The sequence below is a fragment of the Macrobrachium nipponense genome, chromosome 12 (assembly GCF_015104395.2).
Source record: "Macrobrachium nipponense isolate FS-2020 chromosome 12, ASM1510439v2, whole genome shotgun sequence".
Classification (NCBI taxonomy): domain Eukaryota; kingdom Metazoa; phylum Arthropoda; class Malacostraca; order Decapoda; family Palaemonidae; genus Macrobrachium; species Macrobrachium nipponense.
Window position 1 is genome coordinate 105,457,730 of NC_087205.1, and position 20,687 is coordinate 105,478,416.

Consider the following 20,687-nt stretch of genomic DNA (forward strand, 5'->3'; position numbering starts at 1 on the left):
AGCCTCCTCTGTTTATGCAGTGGATACTACTGAGCTGTCCGAGACTAGCCTTATATGAACGTTTCTGGCTGGAGCCAGACGTTTTAGTCAGGAAAATGGCCATCGCTTCTAAAATATTGATGTGGAACTGGCGGAACATCTCCGACCAGGTTCCTTGGACTTTCTTGTGTTGTGAGTAGCCTCCCCAGCTGCTCAGAGATGCATCCGTGTGGATAGTTAAGAGACGGAGGAGGGAATTGTAGTGGTACTGATTTGCCCAGGTTCCGGCGTTCCGTCCATGGACGGAGCCTTTTTGTTAAAATGGGTGGAATTAGAGAGATCTTGTCCCTGAGTTTTACGTTGGCGCTCTTCCTCCAAACTCGATTGATATCCTTCAGTCTGGCTTTCAATAGGACGTCGGTTACCGACGCAAACTGTAGCGAACCTAGGATTCTCTCCTGGGTATGCCGAGAAGCCTTTTTGTTCTTGAGGAACTGACTTGTAGCCTTCGCTATCTCCCTGACCTTCTTGGATGGGAGAGATAGTTTGTGTTTGTTTAGGTCCCATTGGATTCCCAGCCATTGAAAGCAGGGAGCCGGAACGAGCCGAGATTTTTCCTTGTTTATCTGGAAACCCAGAAATTCTAAGAATTTTATCACCTTGGCTGTTGCTTTGAGACACTCGTCCTCGCTGGCTGCCCAAATGAGCCAGTCGTCTAGATAGGCTACTAATATTACCCCTTGAGTTCTTAGCTCTTGAACTATCGTCTCTCCTAATTTGGTGAATACCCTGGGCGCAATGTTGAGCCCGAACTGCATGACTCTGAATGAGTAAGCTTGCTTTCCTGGTTTGAAGCCTAGGTAATGAGAGAAGTTTCTTGCTATTGGGACATGATAGTAAGTGTCTGTAAGATCTATAGATTTGGTGGTGGGACGGGCCACCCCCACGGGGAAGTAAGGTACCGCAACCTGCGAGACGGTCAGCATACGGAATCTGTCGCATTGAATGTATGAGTTGAGACGGGACAAGTCCAGAATCACTCTTCTTTTGTCCGAGTCCTTTTTGGGGACACTGAACAGACGTTCTTGAAACTTTAGGCGTTTTACTTTCTTTATAGCTTTCTTCCGCAGGAGATCTTTGGCATAGTCTAGAATGTCCGTTGTCAGAGTCTGGTGAAAACTGATTAGTGGGGAGGCCCTTTCTCCCATTTCCACCCTAGACCTTTCGAAACTGTGGGCCCATGGACTGAAGGTCCAATGGTCCCGGAAGAGATATAATCTCCCTCCCACTGGTTGGCTACAGGTCTGCCACCTCTGCCTCCTCTGAAGCCTCTACCTCTTGCTCCGCCCAGCAGCCGGGCGCCACCTCTGGCTCTGCTACTCCCGGCATGCCTATTGTAGCCACAAAATGCACCTCGTGACTCGTAGGAGGGGTTGAAGGCTGGGGAGGTTACTATGGCTGTTGAGGTTGAAGGCTGCTGAGCCGGCGGAGTTTGCACCAGAACAAACTGCTGCTACAGTTGAGCCTTTGATGTCGAAGGCTTACCGACCTGAGAGACCGGAACTGCTTGAACTACCGCCTGAGGATGAGAGGTCTGGTAAGGTTGGAACTTCCTTGGCCTCTTCCTAGGTCTGGATTGGTGTCCGGGGCCATCAAACTTCCTTTTGAAAGGCAGTCCCCAACGGACCCGAAGACTCTGGTTGGCTCTGGCTGCCTCATGAAAGACATTATTAACTTCGTCTTTCGGGAACAGATTTTCGCCCCATATTGAAGACTTTATGAGTCTGTTAGGTTCGTGTCTTGTAGAGGCACCAGCCAGGACGTACTTCCTACAGGCTCATCTCGCCATAATGAATTCATACAGGTCCGCTTGGAATATCTGTAACAGAGCTTTCGTGAGGACCCGGAACAAATGTTCATCAGTGAAGGTTGAGGCGATAAGATTACTAGCACCACGAGCTATAAGACAGCGTCAGGCAGAGCCAAGCTGGGGAGTTGGGGGGGGGGAGTGGTCAGTCGTGATCGTTTGGCCACAAACCCGATCAGAGATAGGCACCTACTGGAGGCTGTGTAGCCTACTACTACGGGGGTAGTAGATCGACTGGGCCCATGGCCCGTTGTGATTGGTACAGCAACCGATCGGTGATCTCTCTCAAACGTGATGTCATAGCCTACTACTAAAGGAGGGGGCAGGAGGCGGTAAGCCAGCTGTTATCCTAAAGGAGGCTAGGCCAAGGCAATATACAAACCATACCACCCAATTTAACAATATAATAATATAATACAAAACTACAATACAATAATGAGGCATCATGGAAGAGTTGCAAGAGGGACATAAGGTGTAAGGAGAATACCCAGTATGGATCTAGCCTAGCCCTCCGAGATCACTTATGGATCCGGTCAGGAAGGCCAGATAAACCTCCAAAAAAGTCATGGCGTGGACGGTGGCCACTCAACCAAACCCTCCAAAATCGAAATTTCGATCTGGTCAGGTAGGGAGGATAGGTCCAACAAAATGACAAGAGAGAGACTCTCTATCCTTGATATACTCCAACCCCGCTAGACACCGTAGCGCGGACGGGGGGGAGAGGCCTAAGGGTATAGGGGAAGGGGCACCTGGCATACCCTCCAAAACCTAGTCTAGGCCTGGTCAGGTAAGCCAGGGGAGGGAGCAACTCTTCCAACCTCTCAGTGATATGAAAATCATAAACGTGCATAAAATCAAGTACCTATCTGGTTCGCATTAAAACAATAACGCATGCATGCCTCGCATCAGCAGAAAGAGAGAGAGAACTCACTCCTCTACAATGATATATACAATAGGCTAGCTAGTAGCCCAACAAAAGGCACATATACAATACATGATAAAGAATACATACAGAGGGGCACGAACACGCTCTTGAGGGGCTGGGGAGAAGCCAGAGGCTAAACTATGTAATAATTAACATTTTAAGAACCCCAGAGGATGTCATGAGCGTGTTAGGCCTACCTTAAAATTATGAACCAAATCCAAACTCAGTCGGCTGATGAATAAGCACGTGATACGAAAACGGTAACGATAACCGTAATTAAACATAAGAATAAAATTAAAATAAAATAAAACAAGTAAAAGAAATAACCCGTAACAACAACGCACACGTCTGATGATGCATCCAAAATGGCGGCTGAGCTAGTGGCGCCCCAGTTTGTTTTTTAAGGGGCCGAAGGCTAAAAATGGAATGCATCGTAACCATACGAATTACGAAAACACAAAATGGAATACTCAACTTGGATGACGAAGCAGGAAGATCTACAGAAGACATGGCTTCGACAAAATAAGGCACTAAGGGAGCTGCTGAGACACGTGTGGATACACAGAGGCTAATAACAGGAATGAAGATGGCGGCGTGGTATTAGTAGTAGTAGCGAGTGGAGGTTGAGGGGGTAGCCGTTGTAACGGCTCTCACCGTGAGGGGGACTTTGAGAGGAATCCTCTAATTGGCAGAAGTCCTGTGAGAAGTGGCTTCCACTCGTCCTAGTGCTTATACTGACGCCCTTGGGGGGTGATCGAGCTGAAGGTAGTAACTTCAGCATTCCATGCTAGTTTTTTCTCTGGTATATTTAGGATCTATTCATACTTAGAAAAGAGAGCTACAGGAACTTTTCACCGGCAGACACAGGTCGACCCCAGAAATATTTATCTGTTTTGAGATAGACTAGAAAGTCAACTATTTGTTGAACAGAAGTTCCAAGTGGAGAAGAACCTCGTCTACGACACCAATCACAAAAGACAGACCACTTTTCACAGTACACGGACATTGAAGATTTCCAGATATAACCCAACATCTGAGATGCTGTTCTTCAAGAAAAGCGTCTCGCTCACAGGAGATACTTGACAGTCTCCATCTTTGAAGAGATAGGGACTGTAACAACTGGTGATACCTATCCAAGTGAGGTTGACATAGTAGACTGTGCCCAAGAGGAACTTGGAACTTCCTTGGAACTTCTCATGGCAGAGATAGTAGATCCAGAAACCATTCTGTCTGTGGACATTGAGGAGCTAACGGCATCATCTTGAGATTCTGGGACCTCACCACTCTGTTCAAGACCTGACGGATCAGACAAAATGGAGGGAAGGCATATACGTCCCAGTTGTATAAACCACAAATACTGCACGGCGTCTTCTGCCACTGCAGCCGTGTCTGGGACTACTGAGCAATAGACTTCCAGTTTTCTGTTATATATTGTTGATAAAAGATCTATCATTGGTTTTCCACAAAAGAGAAACAACCTAACTACCACATCCTGATGCAGAGACCATTTTGTTTCCATATTCTGTTCCAGATGGCTTAATTTGTTTGCTACTACTACATTACTTTTTCCTGGGATGTATCTGGCCCTTATCTCTACTGTCATAAGATGTAGCTGTGAAGACACTAGCCCCATTTGTTTACATACACCACTACCATAGTATTGTCTGTCATCAAGACTATGGAGTGACCCCATTACCATCTCGTGAAACTCCTGTAGTGCTAGGAATGCTGCCTTCAACTTCACCACATTTATGTGGAGCTGTTTTTTCCTGAAGACTCCAGCCTCCCAAACTACCAGGTCCTCTAAGATGAGGTTTCCAACCTTTGGTCAATGCACCCGAGAATAAAGATGATCTGGAGAAGGCACATAGAGGCAATCCTACCGTCAACTTGTTGACGTCTAACCACCATAACAGGTTGTTCCTCACCTCTATAGACAGGGGGACTTGCATGTGAGGGTGATCTGTTGCTGGAGACCAAAACTTCTTCAGTCTCCACTATAACAACTACAGATGTAGGCATCTGTGAGGAACCAACTTTTCTAGAGAAGTTAGTAGGCCCAGAATTACTTGCCATTACTTTCCTGGTTGTTCTTGATCAGACAGAAAGGAATTTTGCCTGAACTGTGGCTATAACCATACCCAGATAAAAAAAATCCTTTGACTGCGGGGTAGAATAGACTTTTCCAAATTTATCACAATACCTTGGCTGTGAAAAAGTTGAAGCAGTCGATCTCTGTCCTGAAGAAACTTCCCTCGGGATTTTGCCAGGACTGGCCGGTCGTCTAGGTATCTAATCAATCTGATCCACAGAGCACGCGCCCATTTTGACACCAGTGTAAACACTTTTGTGAACACTTTAAGGAGACATTGTCAGACCAAAACAGAGCACCTTGAACAGAAGCACCTGTTCTGCAAGACTGAATCATAGAAACTTCTGGGATGAATGACGGATTGGTATCTGGATGGAAATATGCATCTTTCAAGCCTAAATCTATAACCAACACAAAGACTCCTTCTCTCACTGCTACCAAGACTGTCCTCAGACTCAATTTTGGACCTCATCTTCCTGACGAAGAGGTTCAGTGCTGACAGATCTACTACCATTCTCCAATTGCCATAGGCATTTGGTACCAGAGAGAGAGAGAGAGAGAGAGAGAGAGAGAGAGAGAGAGAGAGAGAGAGAGAGAGAGAGAGAGAGAAATTCACACACTGATACGCAGAAAGAAAATGCAGACAAATCGAAATAGCTTTAGTGAGGAGAGAGAAAACAAAATATCCTCACTCAAGGGCGGTAAAAGAGTAATTAGCGAGGTCATGAGTTGCGGCTAGGTACGTATGTGGGTGGTTCCACTTATCTTATGACTAAGAACAGATGCCACTAGTCCTTCCATAAACAATTTAATGGGTTTTTTAAACCAAAGGTTTGTTTTGTATATGAACAAATTGATTTTTAATGTGCATTTTTGTTTACAATACATCAAAATTGATATTAAGTGAAATACAACTCATAAATATTAACTTTATCACACTGAATGGCCTAATGAAACTCTTGATACAGTCTGTACAATATAATTAATGTTACTGCATAAGGTACCAACTGGAACCATGGGGCATAAGCTTACCTATTATCAAGTGGGTCATAATGGTTTTTTCCACATAAAAATTCAGCACAATGGTACTATAGGTAGCATCTTGGTAACATCTTGGTAAAGTAACCACAAGGATATCCTTAATACTAAAAACTGCATTCAGGTCCCACTGGGAAGCCACAATAGAAAACATTCAACATGAGGAGCTCTAAGAACATTGGTTTTAAATGTGAGAAGAGGTACCATTGCTAATATCAGAATAATTTTCCCCAAATCAGTTGGGCTGGTTTACTACTTAGCATATTCACATCTACTATGGTCCTTTTATGACATATTAACAAACTGATATATATGGAGAAAGAGCATGTGATTGGTTTAAACACAAAATAATGACATTTACCTTATTTGTCTGAATACAACAAAATGACATTTACCTTATTAAGTCTTTCTTTTCAGTTAAATCCTGTGCTTTCACACTTAAATTTTCTAGTTTCTCTATTTCTTTTCTTGATCTAGCAATATTCTCCCTTTTTGACTGAATGATGTCAGATTCTAGATATTGACGGACATCTCTGTACAGTTTATCAGCATATACAGAAAGCTTGTGGTAACTATTTTCTAAAACGTTTTGACATCCAGATTCTGTAAAAAAATTAGGGAATAAGATCAATCACAATCATTTATGATCAAGCAAATACTGACCATCTGCCACAATATGTAATAAACTTACATTTACCTTAAGCTATGCATAGTTAGGCTGAGAAATATTAAGTAAGCAAAGATAAATCATTACTTGAAAATTACATTGACTATGCAATTGAAAACACCACTGAGGGAGTGATAGAAAACAATAGACAGATGTGACATTATTTGACAAAATCAAGAAGAAAGTATCACTCATTGATGTCGCAATACCATGGGACACCAGATTAGATGAGAAAGAAAGAGGAAAAAATTGATAAGTATCAAGACCTGAAAATAGAAACAAGAAGGATATGGGATATGCCAGTGGAAATTGTACCCATAATCTTAGGGACACTAAGCATGATCCCTAGATCCCTGAAAAAGAACTTGGAAAAACTAGAAACTAAAGTAGCTCCAGGACTCACTCAGAAGAGTGTGCTCCTAGAAACAGCACACAAAGTAAGAAAAAGTGATGGACACCTAAGGAGACAGGATGCAACCTGGATCACCACACTATAAAAACCACCCAACTGAATTGGATGGCTGTTAGAAACCCCCCAAAAATATATATGTATAATAATGACAATTGATCTCTGGTTGTTGTTATTATTCTTATGAATATGTTGACCAGACCACTGAGTCAATACACTGGTGGTTAAAAGTAGGATATGTCAAGTAGTATTCCAAAATAAAGTCAAAGAGTATATTTTGCATTTTTTAAGACTTGTTCAGTTCTCCAAACTATTTTCCTAAGCACTTGACAACATTTAGCATAATGATTTTTCAAACATTCTTAAAATCTTCACAATGTTCTTAAAAGATGTCAAGATACTACCATTATTGGAATGACCATATTTTTTAAAGTTAACCTGACAAAAAAAATGCAAAATAAATATAAACCTGAGAAATATTAAAATAAACAAAATATGTAATTTCAACAAATAACGCACATACCATACACTTACCTTGCCTTGCTTCTAAAATGTCAACAGCTCTGTTAAAATATTCTGTAATTACAACTCGAGGCGGTTTTGCAAGTGAGTCCATCAGCACACATCCATATGAATGGATAACTTGGCAAAGCAAAACTTCCTGCTCATCATTCAAGTCAACCTATCATTGGGAGATTTAGCAGACATCTAATTCAGAATACACAAACAAAATACAATGTAACTACAATGTCAATATAGTATTTAGAAGTAAATGATTACTGATATCTCATCTTTACCACACATCATTCCAATCAAATTATATGTTCCTGAAGGGAAAACAATGATACCATTAGTTGCCTTACAATTTACAGTTAAATGAATAAAAAATTATTTTAATTAGTCATACTGCATAAACACACTTTACAACTTGGAAAGTTCTTCCTAAGATTAAACCCTTATTAATATATAACAGCTTTAATCTAAATACAAAAACCAACCTTCTGCATGTCTTCTAGTAAAACATCAAGAACTTGCATTGCATGATGATTATCTCCTTGACTCTTTGCTACTTCTGCTTCTTCTAACCGGGTTTTCCATTTCAAACACAGGGGGACATCCAGTTTTACAGCTGAAACTAGAGCTACTTCACAACCACTGCCATTCCCTAACATTTGGGAATTTCTAGTAAGAATGGATTTCTTTAACTGAAAGAGAAGTTACCAACATACTGAAATGTTAGAAATGCATCACAGAAAAACCACATTATAGAAAAGAGACTGTGCTCAGTTCTGAAATTACAGACATTTACATTACTTTTAGCATAGATTTTCTATACACCAACAATGAAGTGCAATGTAATAGCCACAAAAGAGACACTAAAGATAATAAATACACTAATAAAAAATCACCAACCCTCAAATAGAGAAAATAATACCATCCTATCTTCACTAATCAAAATGAAAAAAAAAATCAACAAATTTAAAGGTCTCAGCCAGCACCCCAGACCAGAGAAAAACAAGACACCTAAAAAATGACAACTTTTTAATAAAGTTATATTTTTCATAACTAACAAACCTTCGGTCTTAACATTAGGATAAATAACTTAGCGCCAGCTGGAAACAGGTAAAATTAAAAAAAATTGTGTACTCAAGGGGACTATTGGCAGAAGGATGAATGGTTAATATCTAATGGAAATAACAATTTAAAAAACCAATTGTTACGAAAAAAAAAAAAAAAAAAAAACAGTTCTTCCAGTAAACTACAGGCAGATACAGGTCCTTGCAATATATTTAGATTGGGAAAAAAAAAAAAAAAAAAAAAAAGGGAGTATATTCTAAAAACACAAAAAGGGAGTATATTCTAAGTGAAAATTAGGGTAATTACCATAACCAATTACAAATAAAAAGAGTAAAAATACAAAAAGGCTTACAAGTTTGAATGATTCCATGATTCATATAATTTTCTGGGGAATGAGAATTTACGCCTTAAACGCCTATTGGACGTATTATACGTCAACTAAAATTGCCTGTCGGGTGCTAATCGGACGTACGGTACGTCGACTACAATAAGCTTTTTAAATATTCGCGGAAAAATAGTTATAGGGCTAGATTGCGAAAAATTTTAAATCACACGCCTTGAGGGATGCTGGGAGTTCACGGATCATGCTGTTGTTTGTTTACTTTACACACGTTACCCAGCTGTGCATGCACGAATTTCTTTTTTCTCGCACTAAAAAGCATCAGCATCACATCTCAGAAATTCTTTCGTCACTTTGTCGTAATTTTTGCACCATTTCATATTAGCCGTTACATAGTTTAATATATGAAAATGTGCGCAATTTTATGAAGAATAAAAAAAAACAAGCCATGGTTGTAGCTTTTATCAGTTTTGAAATATTTTCATGTAAAGCACAAAAAGTGCCAAACTTTCAACCTTCGGTCAACTTTAACTCGACCGAAATGGACGAAAAATGCCATTGTAAGCTAAAACTCTTACATTCTAGTAATATTCAATCATTTACCTTCATTTTGCAACAAATTGGAAGTCTCTAGCACAATATTTTGATTTATGGTGAATTTTTGAAAAACACTTTTTCCTTACGTTCGCATGCAGTAACTGCCGAAAATCTCAGAAATTTTTTCGTCACTTTGTCGTAATGTTTGCACCGTTTTATATTAGGCGTTACATAAAGTTTTACATATGAAAATGTGTGCAATTTCATGAAGATTACAACAAAAAATAACTCATGGTTGTACCATTTATCAGTTTTGAAATATTTTCATAAAAATCACAATGTCCCAAAATTTCAACCTTCGGTCAACTTTGACTCGACAGAAATGGTCGGAAAATGCAATTGTAAGATAAAACTCGTACATTCTAGTAATATTCAATCATTTACCTTCATTTTTCAACAAATTGGAAGTCTCTAGAACAATATTTGGATTTATGGTGAATTTTTGAAAAACATTTTTTCCTTACATCCACACGCGGTAACTCGGCCGAAAATCTCAGATTCTTCCGTCACTTTGTCATAATGTTTGCACCATTTTATATTAGCCGTTACATAAAGTTTTATATATGACAATGTGTGCAATTTCATGTATAGTACAACAAAAAATAACTCATGGTTGTAGCTTTTATCAGTTTTGAAATATTTTCATATAGTAAATCATAAGTGCCAAAAGTTCAACCTTCGTTCGAATTTAACTCAACTGAAATGGTCAAAAACTGCAATTGTTAGCTAAAACACTTACAGTCTAGTAATATTCAATCAATTACCTTCATTTTGCAACAAAAGGGAGTCTCTAGCACAATATTTTGATATATGGTGAATTTTTGAAAAAAACTTTTTGTTTACGTCCTTGCGTTACGAATTCATGCATCATTTTGTGATAATATTTTCTCTGTGTTTCACAATTTGTTATATACCAAAATCATCGCAATTTAGTGTACAATACAAAGAAAAAAATTAATTCATTAGCTTTAACCTTTTTGCTTACAGCACGATTTGTATACAATATATATGAAATTTTTTTCCGCGGTCATATATCCAATATTTATATATGATAATGATTTTTTTTTTCATTTCTGATGGTTGCATACTAAACTTCAGGCAATGGCAAAAAAAGGAGCCAAAAATGAACTCTTTTAATCTTAAAAACTAAGCATGCTGTGATTTAAAAAAAAAAAAAAAAACTTTTTCCACTTCGGGGCTAACTCCCGAAGGCCGCCAGCATACGACAGACACTTTGGTAAATAGCGGCTTGGCGTTTAAGGGTTAAGTGTTGTTCATCTAACAAACACACAGAATGACCAGTTTTCACCACTAGATGTACTTAAGGACCTAGATGCATACTTAGATATATAAAAGGGTGGACTAAACATTTTCTGGGGTATGTCTGGAGGTTCCTTCTACCACATATAAGGCTAACATAAAATAATGGGATTGTGCTGAAATAAACATCATCCTTATCATTCAGTAATTTATACTATGTAGTATTTCCATATATCCGTTTAAATTCCATACCTGTAGTTGCAACTACATGGAATTTCTTTACTTGTCACAACACCAATGTTATTCTGAATTTTCCAAAGATACCCTAATTATTTTCTAACAAAAGCAGAAGAAAATATACAAACTTGTCAAATACAATTTTCAGTTATTCCATGACCAAGTTAAGCTATTCTCTTATTATTGAGGACTATGTAAACAGCAGGTACAAAAGCATACACACCAATGTTGAGTGAAGTACTTCACAAACACCTTTATGTGAAGACATAAGAGCTCTGACAATAGATGATCTTGCTGTGATTATAGGCTCCATGTACGTATGGCATACACTGCTCACCTGATCTCTTGAAGTCCAGGTTCTCTCCAGCTCACTTACTAACCCCACAAACTGAAATACAATAATTGTCATTATCATGTTCCTTTTTTAATTAATACATCATATATTCAGGACATTTGCATTTTTCTTTGATATACAAATCTGAAGTCTTTTAGAACACATACCTATAGCAAAGGCTGGTCCGGTCACTGAAGTTTGGTAGTAAGGAAGTTAACTAGAAGCAAGTGAGTAGGGCAATGGTGAACCAACTACCCAGTTACTTGAATGTTTGCCTCACTTTTTCATTAAGCAATAGTGACAAATGCAGGGCTGGTTAGGGGTGTGATAATAAAATACTTCAGGTTTGTATATTTAGGACCAGTACAAATGCAAATCATACTAATTTACACTGTGTATTCAATATGATACAAACTTTTGTCTTTTATATGGAGACTCACTCCTAGGTAGGAAGTACTGTCAGAAGACCATGACTGGTATTGTTCTTCCCACCTGGAAATACCAATTTTCTGGTACTGTAAGGTACACGGAAGTTGAGGTTGACAAGGTCCTGGGTTGGAGTCTGGCTATCTCAAACCCCAGCCTCAAAAATTTGAACAAATTCATGATAATGCTCAGCTGTCTGCATGACCCACATTTAAAGGGAGACATAGGGATTCACATGTGCCAAACTCCAAATAAAAATCAAGAGGTAGAATGCTCTACTGTTTAACTTGCCTACATTAGGAGGAAAAGAGGAACCAGTCACTAAATTTTAACTATTAACAGTTTTCAACTGTTTTGTCTCAATAAATATATCCTTCAGTGCCAATGCTTAAAAACATTTTTTTTTAGATTGATTTATTGACAATTTTGTTCACTGCTTGTATGACATGTGAACCACAAATGGTAAAAAGAATTATACAAAAAAAAGTGTATGAATAACTCAGGACTGGCCCTAGTAAGTTATGAACTGTTTTTGACAGTTTTATTCGTACATAAACTTATATCTGGAAATGTTACTGCTATAAAAGAATGTTCAGATTCGTTCATGGACAACGATATCGTTTTTATGGAACTATGAACAACAAATCGTAAAAAGTACTGTAAAAGTCTGTATGAATAATTTAGGATAGGTCCAAGTGAGGTATGGACTGTTTTTAACAGTTTTATGCACAAATAAACATATCTAGAGATATTATTGTTATAAAAGAATGTTTAGAGTGGTTCACGGACAACTTTGTTCATCGTTTTTATGACATTGTGAACGACAAATTGTAAAAAAGCATGGAAAATGCATTTAAAAATAAAATTTATTCAAAAATAATTGGTAAGAGAAAATGGCTTACAGGGATAAATGAACCTTCACAATCTAAATATTTCTTATTTTCTTGTTTGAGTCCAGAATTATTGTTCTTTTGCTATTTCCTAAGAAGTTTATTTAATTTTTTTTCAAACTAAATGCTTTGATCTCAAGGAAGACTGAAATAAAACTTGTGTTTATTCAGTATCATTTGTAGAATCAGTGGTAAAAATTAGACGGAAATAACCTTGTCATAAAGTCCTTTACTTCATAGAATCAGGCCTCATGACATCGGTGCTCTCCATAAATGCAAACTTTAAGTCATTTATGAATCAAGAGAGAGCAGAGCTCTATTCTGCCTTCTAACTATACTATACTTTCATAGTTATTAGTACAAAATAAGCACAAAGTTTTTCTTTTGACAGTTTCTCAAAACTTATTTTTTTTTTTTAAATAAATTCATATACTAAATCCAATAAGACTGAACCAAATTCGATGAAACTTTTACAGCGTGTATTATAACTAAATATCTTTATTTGCAAAGAACAAAACTGATTTTTGAGTGACTTTTTTTTTTTGAAGAAGTGACATCATGACTTTTTTTAATTTGCAAAAAATAAATAAATAAATAAATAAAAATCACTTAGAAGTCAACATTCCAACTTTTTCTCTGAAAAATTCCATTATTAGTTGAAGAATATCAGTAAAATTTTGAAGCCAATCCCTTCAATCATAAGGTGGTTATAAGCACTTACTTTATAATGGGGCCTTATGGTGTCGGCACTTCCTTTAAGCTAACCATGGACCATCTGTTGACTGGAGGTAAAAATTCTAGTTGTTGAACACACACAACAGGTCCTTGGAAGTAGGTGTTAAAGGAACCTACAGCTTTCCACTGGACACTGGGTTGGTCTACCGCTATATTCCAATGGACATGGATGTATTTCCACTGAAGCATCAGAGGCAAGGGAATGAGCTTGGAAAAGTGACTGGAGGCAAGGAAGTCATCCTATCTGGACTAAGGCAGCTGGAATAATGGAGAAGCCTCATGGGAAATACCCAAAGTGAATGCAATGAAACACTGGGTGCCAAGGTAGAGCCATTGCTACTCCCCTAAGGCCATGAGTTTAAGGTTGAGCCTTGCAATCACTGGGAAGTGCCCTCCAATGTGAACTGTAGTAGTTATATGGGTAAAGGACCCTCTGGTCCTACACGATCCACAAATGACAAAGGACCCTTGACTGAGATGGGGTAAAAGATTAGTCTGCCTAACACTGTGCCTTCTCAGTGAAGATAACACAGAGTGCCAGAGACAATTCCTCTACAGCAAATAATGATGTGAAGATGTCAAAGAGACCAGGCATAAACACATTCTATCCTCAGGCCTAGAATTGGGAAGAAGACCAAATAGAATGACCCCTAATTGAGCAACCAAAGCTGAGGCTCGCATTGCCAATCCTGTGCTGGCCAGAATACTCAACTGTGGACAGTGCAGCACACTAGAAAACCCAGGGACTATTCACAAGCAAGTTCCAAGAGGTAGCAAGCTGGCTTCATAGAACCTGGACTGTCAACAGTCTGGAGAAGTCTGGTCTCCTTTCATACCTCAGGAGAGGTACAAGCATGGCCAGAGTCAGAGTCACTCCTTTCCATAGATGACCAAGTAGGTGACTAGAGATCGGAATTTGGATGTGAGAAAGCTCATGACTCAATCCACACACTCCAACCCAGGTCATACATGTGAAAGGTTGCATAAATTATCAGGCCTTAGTTCTGCTCCATTAGGATAAGGGAAGGTGAGGAGGAGCAAGATCAGAAGGACAACAAGGAAGACAAGGAAGGCAAAGCTTGCCAACATTTTGACCTCTTTCTCTTGGACACCTAAATCTTCACCTCGGCAGGTGTTCACTATTGTCCTCCAAAAGGTACCAAGACACTGTTATGCCTTGAACACCTTTACTGATCAAACTCACTGAAGAAGGACCAGGCATTATCATCTGTACAACTATCATATGCATTACCAAATGACAAGCCAAGTACTCAAGAAATAATGCATGTCAACAACAGCAACCATGTTAAGATGCACCTGTAACAAAGATGTCTGAATGGCAGTGCACACCAAAAATGAAGTAATGTAACAGTCCAGAGAGTGGGTTGGTCCCCTACCCTCTTACTCCCTTGCAACAAGTTAACTAACTTGCTATCAAGCACAAACAACCATAACTTTCATAAAACATATTTCCATACAAAAGACAACAAGAAAAAGGAAGATCTCACGAGAGTAATATCATCTTAATCTATGGCTATTACTTTGACCATTACTTCCCAGAGTTATTGACTGTTAGCAATCACTGAACACCATCAGATTTTCAGTATAACATCAAGCCTTACACCCCAAAGATGTATGTGGAAAGGTTTAAACTAAACAACTGGCTGATTTCATCAGTCATTCATTTTCAACATGAAATCTGACCTATTTATGGTTCTGAATGGTTTGATATAACCTTTCTTCAAGACACTTTTACCATTACTCTATAAAAGGAGGTCCATTGACACATTTGTTCCATGTAATGACCAAGCTTGATTTACACAATCAGTTGTCTAAATCACTTTCCCAAAAGCTTGACTTTAATAGTCACCAATCTTGAATCTCTTGCCAACATGATGAATCAACTATAACACTAGAGAGTAACTGGTTAAAGGATATCAATATTCATTAATAATACAACATATTTAAACAAATACAAATATGATGAACCTACAATGTTATTCTAAAAAATTATTACAAATTAAACCCACCTCATTCTCTGAGTTTCTACTGTTGAGGCAACTGGCAGCTGCTTCCACTTCAGAAAGAATTTGTAACTGTGTAAGCATGGGATAAATTGCACTGCTGCTTTCAACCTGGCTCTGCAAACAGATCTTAATCAATATATATATAACATATATTTATACACACACACACACATATACAATGGTACCTTGACCTACAAGTTTAATTAGTTCTGTGGCCGAGCTCGTAGCACAATCTGCTTGCACGTCAAATCAATTTTCCCAATTTTAAATACTTAAAATCCCCTTAATCCATTCCAACCCTCAAAATGCCACCCCATATTTTTATGTTTCATGGCATTGAATAAGGAAAGTACATTTCTAAATAACAAATATTGTATACAAACATGACAGAAAGAGTATTTAAAGATATAACAAGGTTTTATACAGTGTACAAGTAGTGTTCAAGTTACAATAATTCGACTTATAATCCAATTTTACGAGACCAAATTTCAATAGCCTAACTCTATCCCATCTTCTAGATAAGTAAGTTGAAAAAAAGCAAAAGAGAATGATGAAACTATTGTTTTAACATTATATTCGATGCATAAATGTGTACAGCCATGAAAAACTGAACAAGAAACAACTTTTTTTGCAAAGTACAACCGAATTGGATAACAACAACATCCGTTTTGTCTTGGTATTTTCAAACCCATTGTATACGTTAGTAAAACACGTGTTATGTAGAATATGGGACTCGGGACATTTTTATGTAATAACTTTATTTGCTATAGATCAAAGACCAACAAGGAAATATACCGTTAAATTTAAACCAAGTTGTTGCTGAAGCTGAGAAAACTATTCAAGCTGTTAACGACTATTATCACGTATTGGCAACAAGGATAAAACTCCCGTAAATTTATGCCATAAAACACAACCCTAGATAAAACTGAAATAAAGTATTTTAATCAAAACTACTGGGCTTACTGTTGTTTTCATGCCAATAAAAGATAACTATAATGTAAACCTCGTATTACGATGCAATAAAGCGAAAATAGCAAACAGAATCACGTAATTCTTTTACTCAATAAACATGCCACCAACGTAATCTGTTAACGAAAAAAATAATTTAGTTCACACTCATGAGACGTAATAAAGTCATATTTCTACTTAAAAACATGTCGTATAATGAAAAATTACCTTGTCTCACATAAGTCAAGCATCTAGATGTTCCCTTATGCTAACTCGAAGCAAGAAAATTCACTCAGAATCGAGTTGAATATGATGAAACAAACTCTTATTCTCCATCAGCTGATTTCCAAACCAAAACATTCACCACTATGTTAGTAGTATTTTGTATAATACAATAATATGCGAATGTATACAATATTATTAGATACAGTGAAGTAAGGTATAATTTTTTAAAAGATTCATGGAAAAGATAAATACGTATATACTTTTTCTTCTTTGCTTATATTAATTTTTGTCACTAGGCCATCTACGTAGCAGCAACATCACGAGCTCGTGTACCTCAGAAAACAAGTACATTAATTCACTCATAGGTCATGGTACCACTGTATACGTGTGTTTGTTTTTTATATATATATATATAGATATATATATATATATATATATATATATATATATATATATATTATATATATATATATATATATATATAATATATATATATATATATATACACACACATATATCATATATATAAATATGTATGTATATATACACCATACATATATATATATATATATATATATATATATATATATATATATATATTATATATATATATATATATAATATATATACATATACATTGTATATTATATATAAATATGTATGTATATATATATACATATAGTTATATATAAATATGTATGTATAGATATATATAATATATATATATATATATATATATATATAGATAGATATATATATATATATATATATATATATATATATATATATATATATATATATATATAGATATATATACATACACACATATATTATATATACATATATATATAGTTATATTATATATATATATATATATATATAGTATTATATATATATATATATATATATATATATATATATATATATATATATATATATATATATATATATATATCTATATATATATATATATATATCACAGGAAAACAGCAGTCGTTAGAGATATATTCTCAAGGAAGCAAGGGAGATGTCTTCTGGTAATTTAAAAGGCTTTATTAAGCAACGTTTTCGGGGTCCAGTGCCCATCATCAAAGCTGTAAAAAGGATTAATACACATAAATATAATAAAAAGACTCATCCTAACATCTAACATACATTTAAAATACATATAAAACCTACTAGAAAGCTAAGAAAATTGCCATCTTCCATTCCACTTGAGATGGTAATTTTCTTAGCATTGGTAGTAGGTTTTATATGAATTTCAAATGTATGTTAGTTATTAGGATGAGCCTTTTTATTATATTAATGTGTATTAATCCTTTTTACAGCCGTGATGATGGGACTGGACCCCAAATGTCGCTTAATAAAGCCTTTTAAATTACCAGAAGATGTCTCCCTTGCTTCCTTGAATAATTATATCATATATATATATATATATATATATATATATATATATATATATATACAGTGGAACCATGACCTATGAGTGAATTAATGTACTTGTTTTTTCTGAGGTACAAGTCGTCACTCGGTTGAATTTTTGCTTTGTTACATGAGCAAAATATTGAGTACACGAGCTCGTGATGCTGCTGCTATGTAGATGGCCTAGTGACAAAAATTAACCCTCATACGCCAATTGGACGTATTAAACATCGAGTCAAAATGTCTCCCGTATGCCGATTGGACGTATTATACGTAGACTCAAAAAAGTTTTTTTAAAAATTCGCGGATAAATACTTATAGGCCTACCAGCCGAAAGCTTTTGAATCACGCGCCTTGGGGGATGCTGTGAGTTCACGGATCAAGGTGTTGTTTTGTTTACAATCGTTACGCGGGCGCGCAAGCACGAATTTCTTTCTTATTGCACTAAAACGTATCAGTGACACATCTCAAAAATTATTTTGTCACATTGACATAATTTGTGCACCATTTTAAATTATCCGTTACATGGAGTATTATATATGAATATGTGTGCAATTTCATGTAAAATACAACAAAAAAATACTCATGATTGTAGCTTTTATCAGTTTTGAAATATTTTTATATAAATAACGATAAGTGCCAAAATTTCAACCTTCGGTCAACTTTGACTCTACCAAAATGGTCGAAAAACACAATTGTAAGCTAAAACTCTTATATTCTAGTAATATTCAATCATTTGCCTTCATTTTTTTTTTTTTTTTTGCAACAAAATTTGGGTGTCTCTAGCACAATATTCGATTTATGGTGAATTTATGAAAAAACTTTTTCCTTACGGTCGCTCGGTAACTCTTCCGATAAATTTTTTCATGCGATTGTCCTAATGTTTGCACCACTTTAAATTTGCCGTTACATAAAGTTTTATATATGGAAATGTGTGCAATTTCATGCACAATACATCTAAAAACAATCCATGGTTGTAGCTTTTATCAGTTTTGAAATATTTTCATATGAATAACGATAAGTGCCAAAATTTCAACCTTCGGTCAACTTTGACTCTACCGAAATGGTCGAAAAACGCAAGTGTAAGCTAAAAACTCTTATATTCTAGTAATATTTAATCATTACCTTCATTTTGCAAGGAATTGGAAGTCTCTAGCACAATATTTCGATTTATGGTGAATTTATGAAAAAACAAAAAAAAAAATTTTTCCTTACTTGTCCGCGCCGGTAACTCTTCCGAAAAAAATCAGAAATTTTTCGTGCGATTGTCGAAATGTTTGCACCATTTAAAATTTAGCCGTTACATAAAGTTTTTTAAAAAATAGGATATGAAAATGTAGCAAAAAAAATTTCATGTAGAATAGAACAAAAAATGATTGAAGGTTGTAGCTTTTCTCTTTTTTGAAATATATGCATATAAATCACGATAAATAGAAAAAAAAAACACTGTTCGGTCAACTTTGACTCTACCGAAATAGTCGAAAAAAAAAAAAAAAACACAATTGTAAGCTAAAACTCTTACAATCTAGTAATATACAGCATTTATCTTCATTTTGAAACAAATTCGGAGTGTCTAGCACAATATTTAGATTTATGGTGAATTTAAAAAAACAACTTTCTCTCCTCCGCACGCCGATTCGCGGCTGCAAATCTCCGAAATGCGTACGTCGCATTCTACTAATATTTGCTCCTTTTCATATTAGGCATTTTATAGAGTTTCATATATGAAAATGTGCAAAAATTCACGAAGAATACAAACAAAAATATTTGAAGGTTGTACCTTTTCTCATTTTTGCAATATTTGCATATAAAAAATATATATTTAAAAATTTCGACATTTGGTCACCTTTAACTCGTCCGAAATGATCGAAAACTGCAATTCTAAGCTAAAACTATTACAGTATTGTATATTCATCATTTGTCTTCATTATGAAACAAATTGGAAGTCTCTAGAACAATATTTAGATTTATGGTGAATTTTTGAAAAAAAATTTTTCATTTTTTTACGTCAGCGCGTTACGAACGTTCATGCATCATTTGTGATAATATTTTTTCTGTGTTGCTTTATCGTTTTATAATGTGTTATATATCAAAATTATTGCAATTTAGTGTACAATACAACGAAAAAAAGGTAACTCGTTAGCTTTAACCGTTTTTCGCACAGCTTGATTTGAATACAATAATGTATGAATTTTTTTTTTGCCGCTACCATATATCAGATTATTTATATATGATAATGATATATTTTTCATTTCTGATGGTTGCATACTAAACTTCAGGCAATGACAAAAAAAAAAGGAGCCAAAAATGAACTCTTAATCTTGAAAACTCGAAGCGCGATGTGATTTTTGAAAAAAATATTTTTCCGCTTCCGCGCTCACTCCAAATCAGCCTCGGCATATGGGAGACGTTTTGGTTTTTAGGGCTTAGCGTAAGAGGGTTAATATAAGCAAAGAAGAAAAAGTAAATATGTATCTTTTCCGTGAATCTTTTTAAAAGTTATACATTACTTCACTGTATCCAATAATATTGTATGTATTCTCATATTACTGTATTACATATACAAAATACTACTAAACATAGTGGTCAATGTTTTGGTTTGGAAATCAGCTGATGGAGAATATGAGTTTGTTTCCCCATATTTACACGATTCTGAGTGATTTCTTGCTTCGAGTTAGCAGACTTGGTTAA

General features: G+C 36.0%; 1 protein-coding gene across 1 annotated transcript in view; it reads right to left on the reverse strand.

Annotated features, from left to right (window-relative positions):
* LOC135224909 (serine-protein kinase ATM-like) overlaps positions 1-15,511 on the reverse strand; it is a 57,761-nt gene extending 42,250 nt beyond the window's left edge. Inside the window, exons 1-5 of the mRNA XM_064264234.1 lie at positions 15,405-15,511; positions 11,213-11,377; positions 7,976-8,182; positions 7,512-7,659; positions 6,297-6,504 (exon numbers count right to left, since the gene is read on the reverse strand). Of these exons, the coding sequence (XP_064120304.1) occupies positions 6,297-6,504; positions 7,512-7,659; positions 7,976-8,182; positions 11,213-11,377; positions 15,405-15,482 (806 nt within the window). The 5' untranslated portion in view covers positions 15,483-15,511. The remainder of the gene's footprint in view (positions 1-6,296; positions 6,505-7,511; positions 7,660-7,975; positions 8,183-11,212; positions 11,378-15,404) is intronic.
* Positions 15,512-20,687: the final 5,176 nt, after the last annotated feature.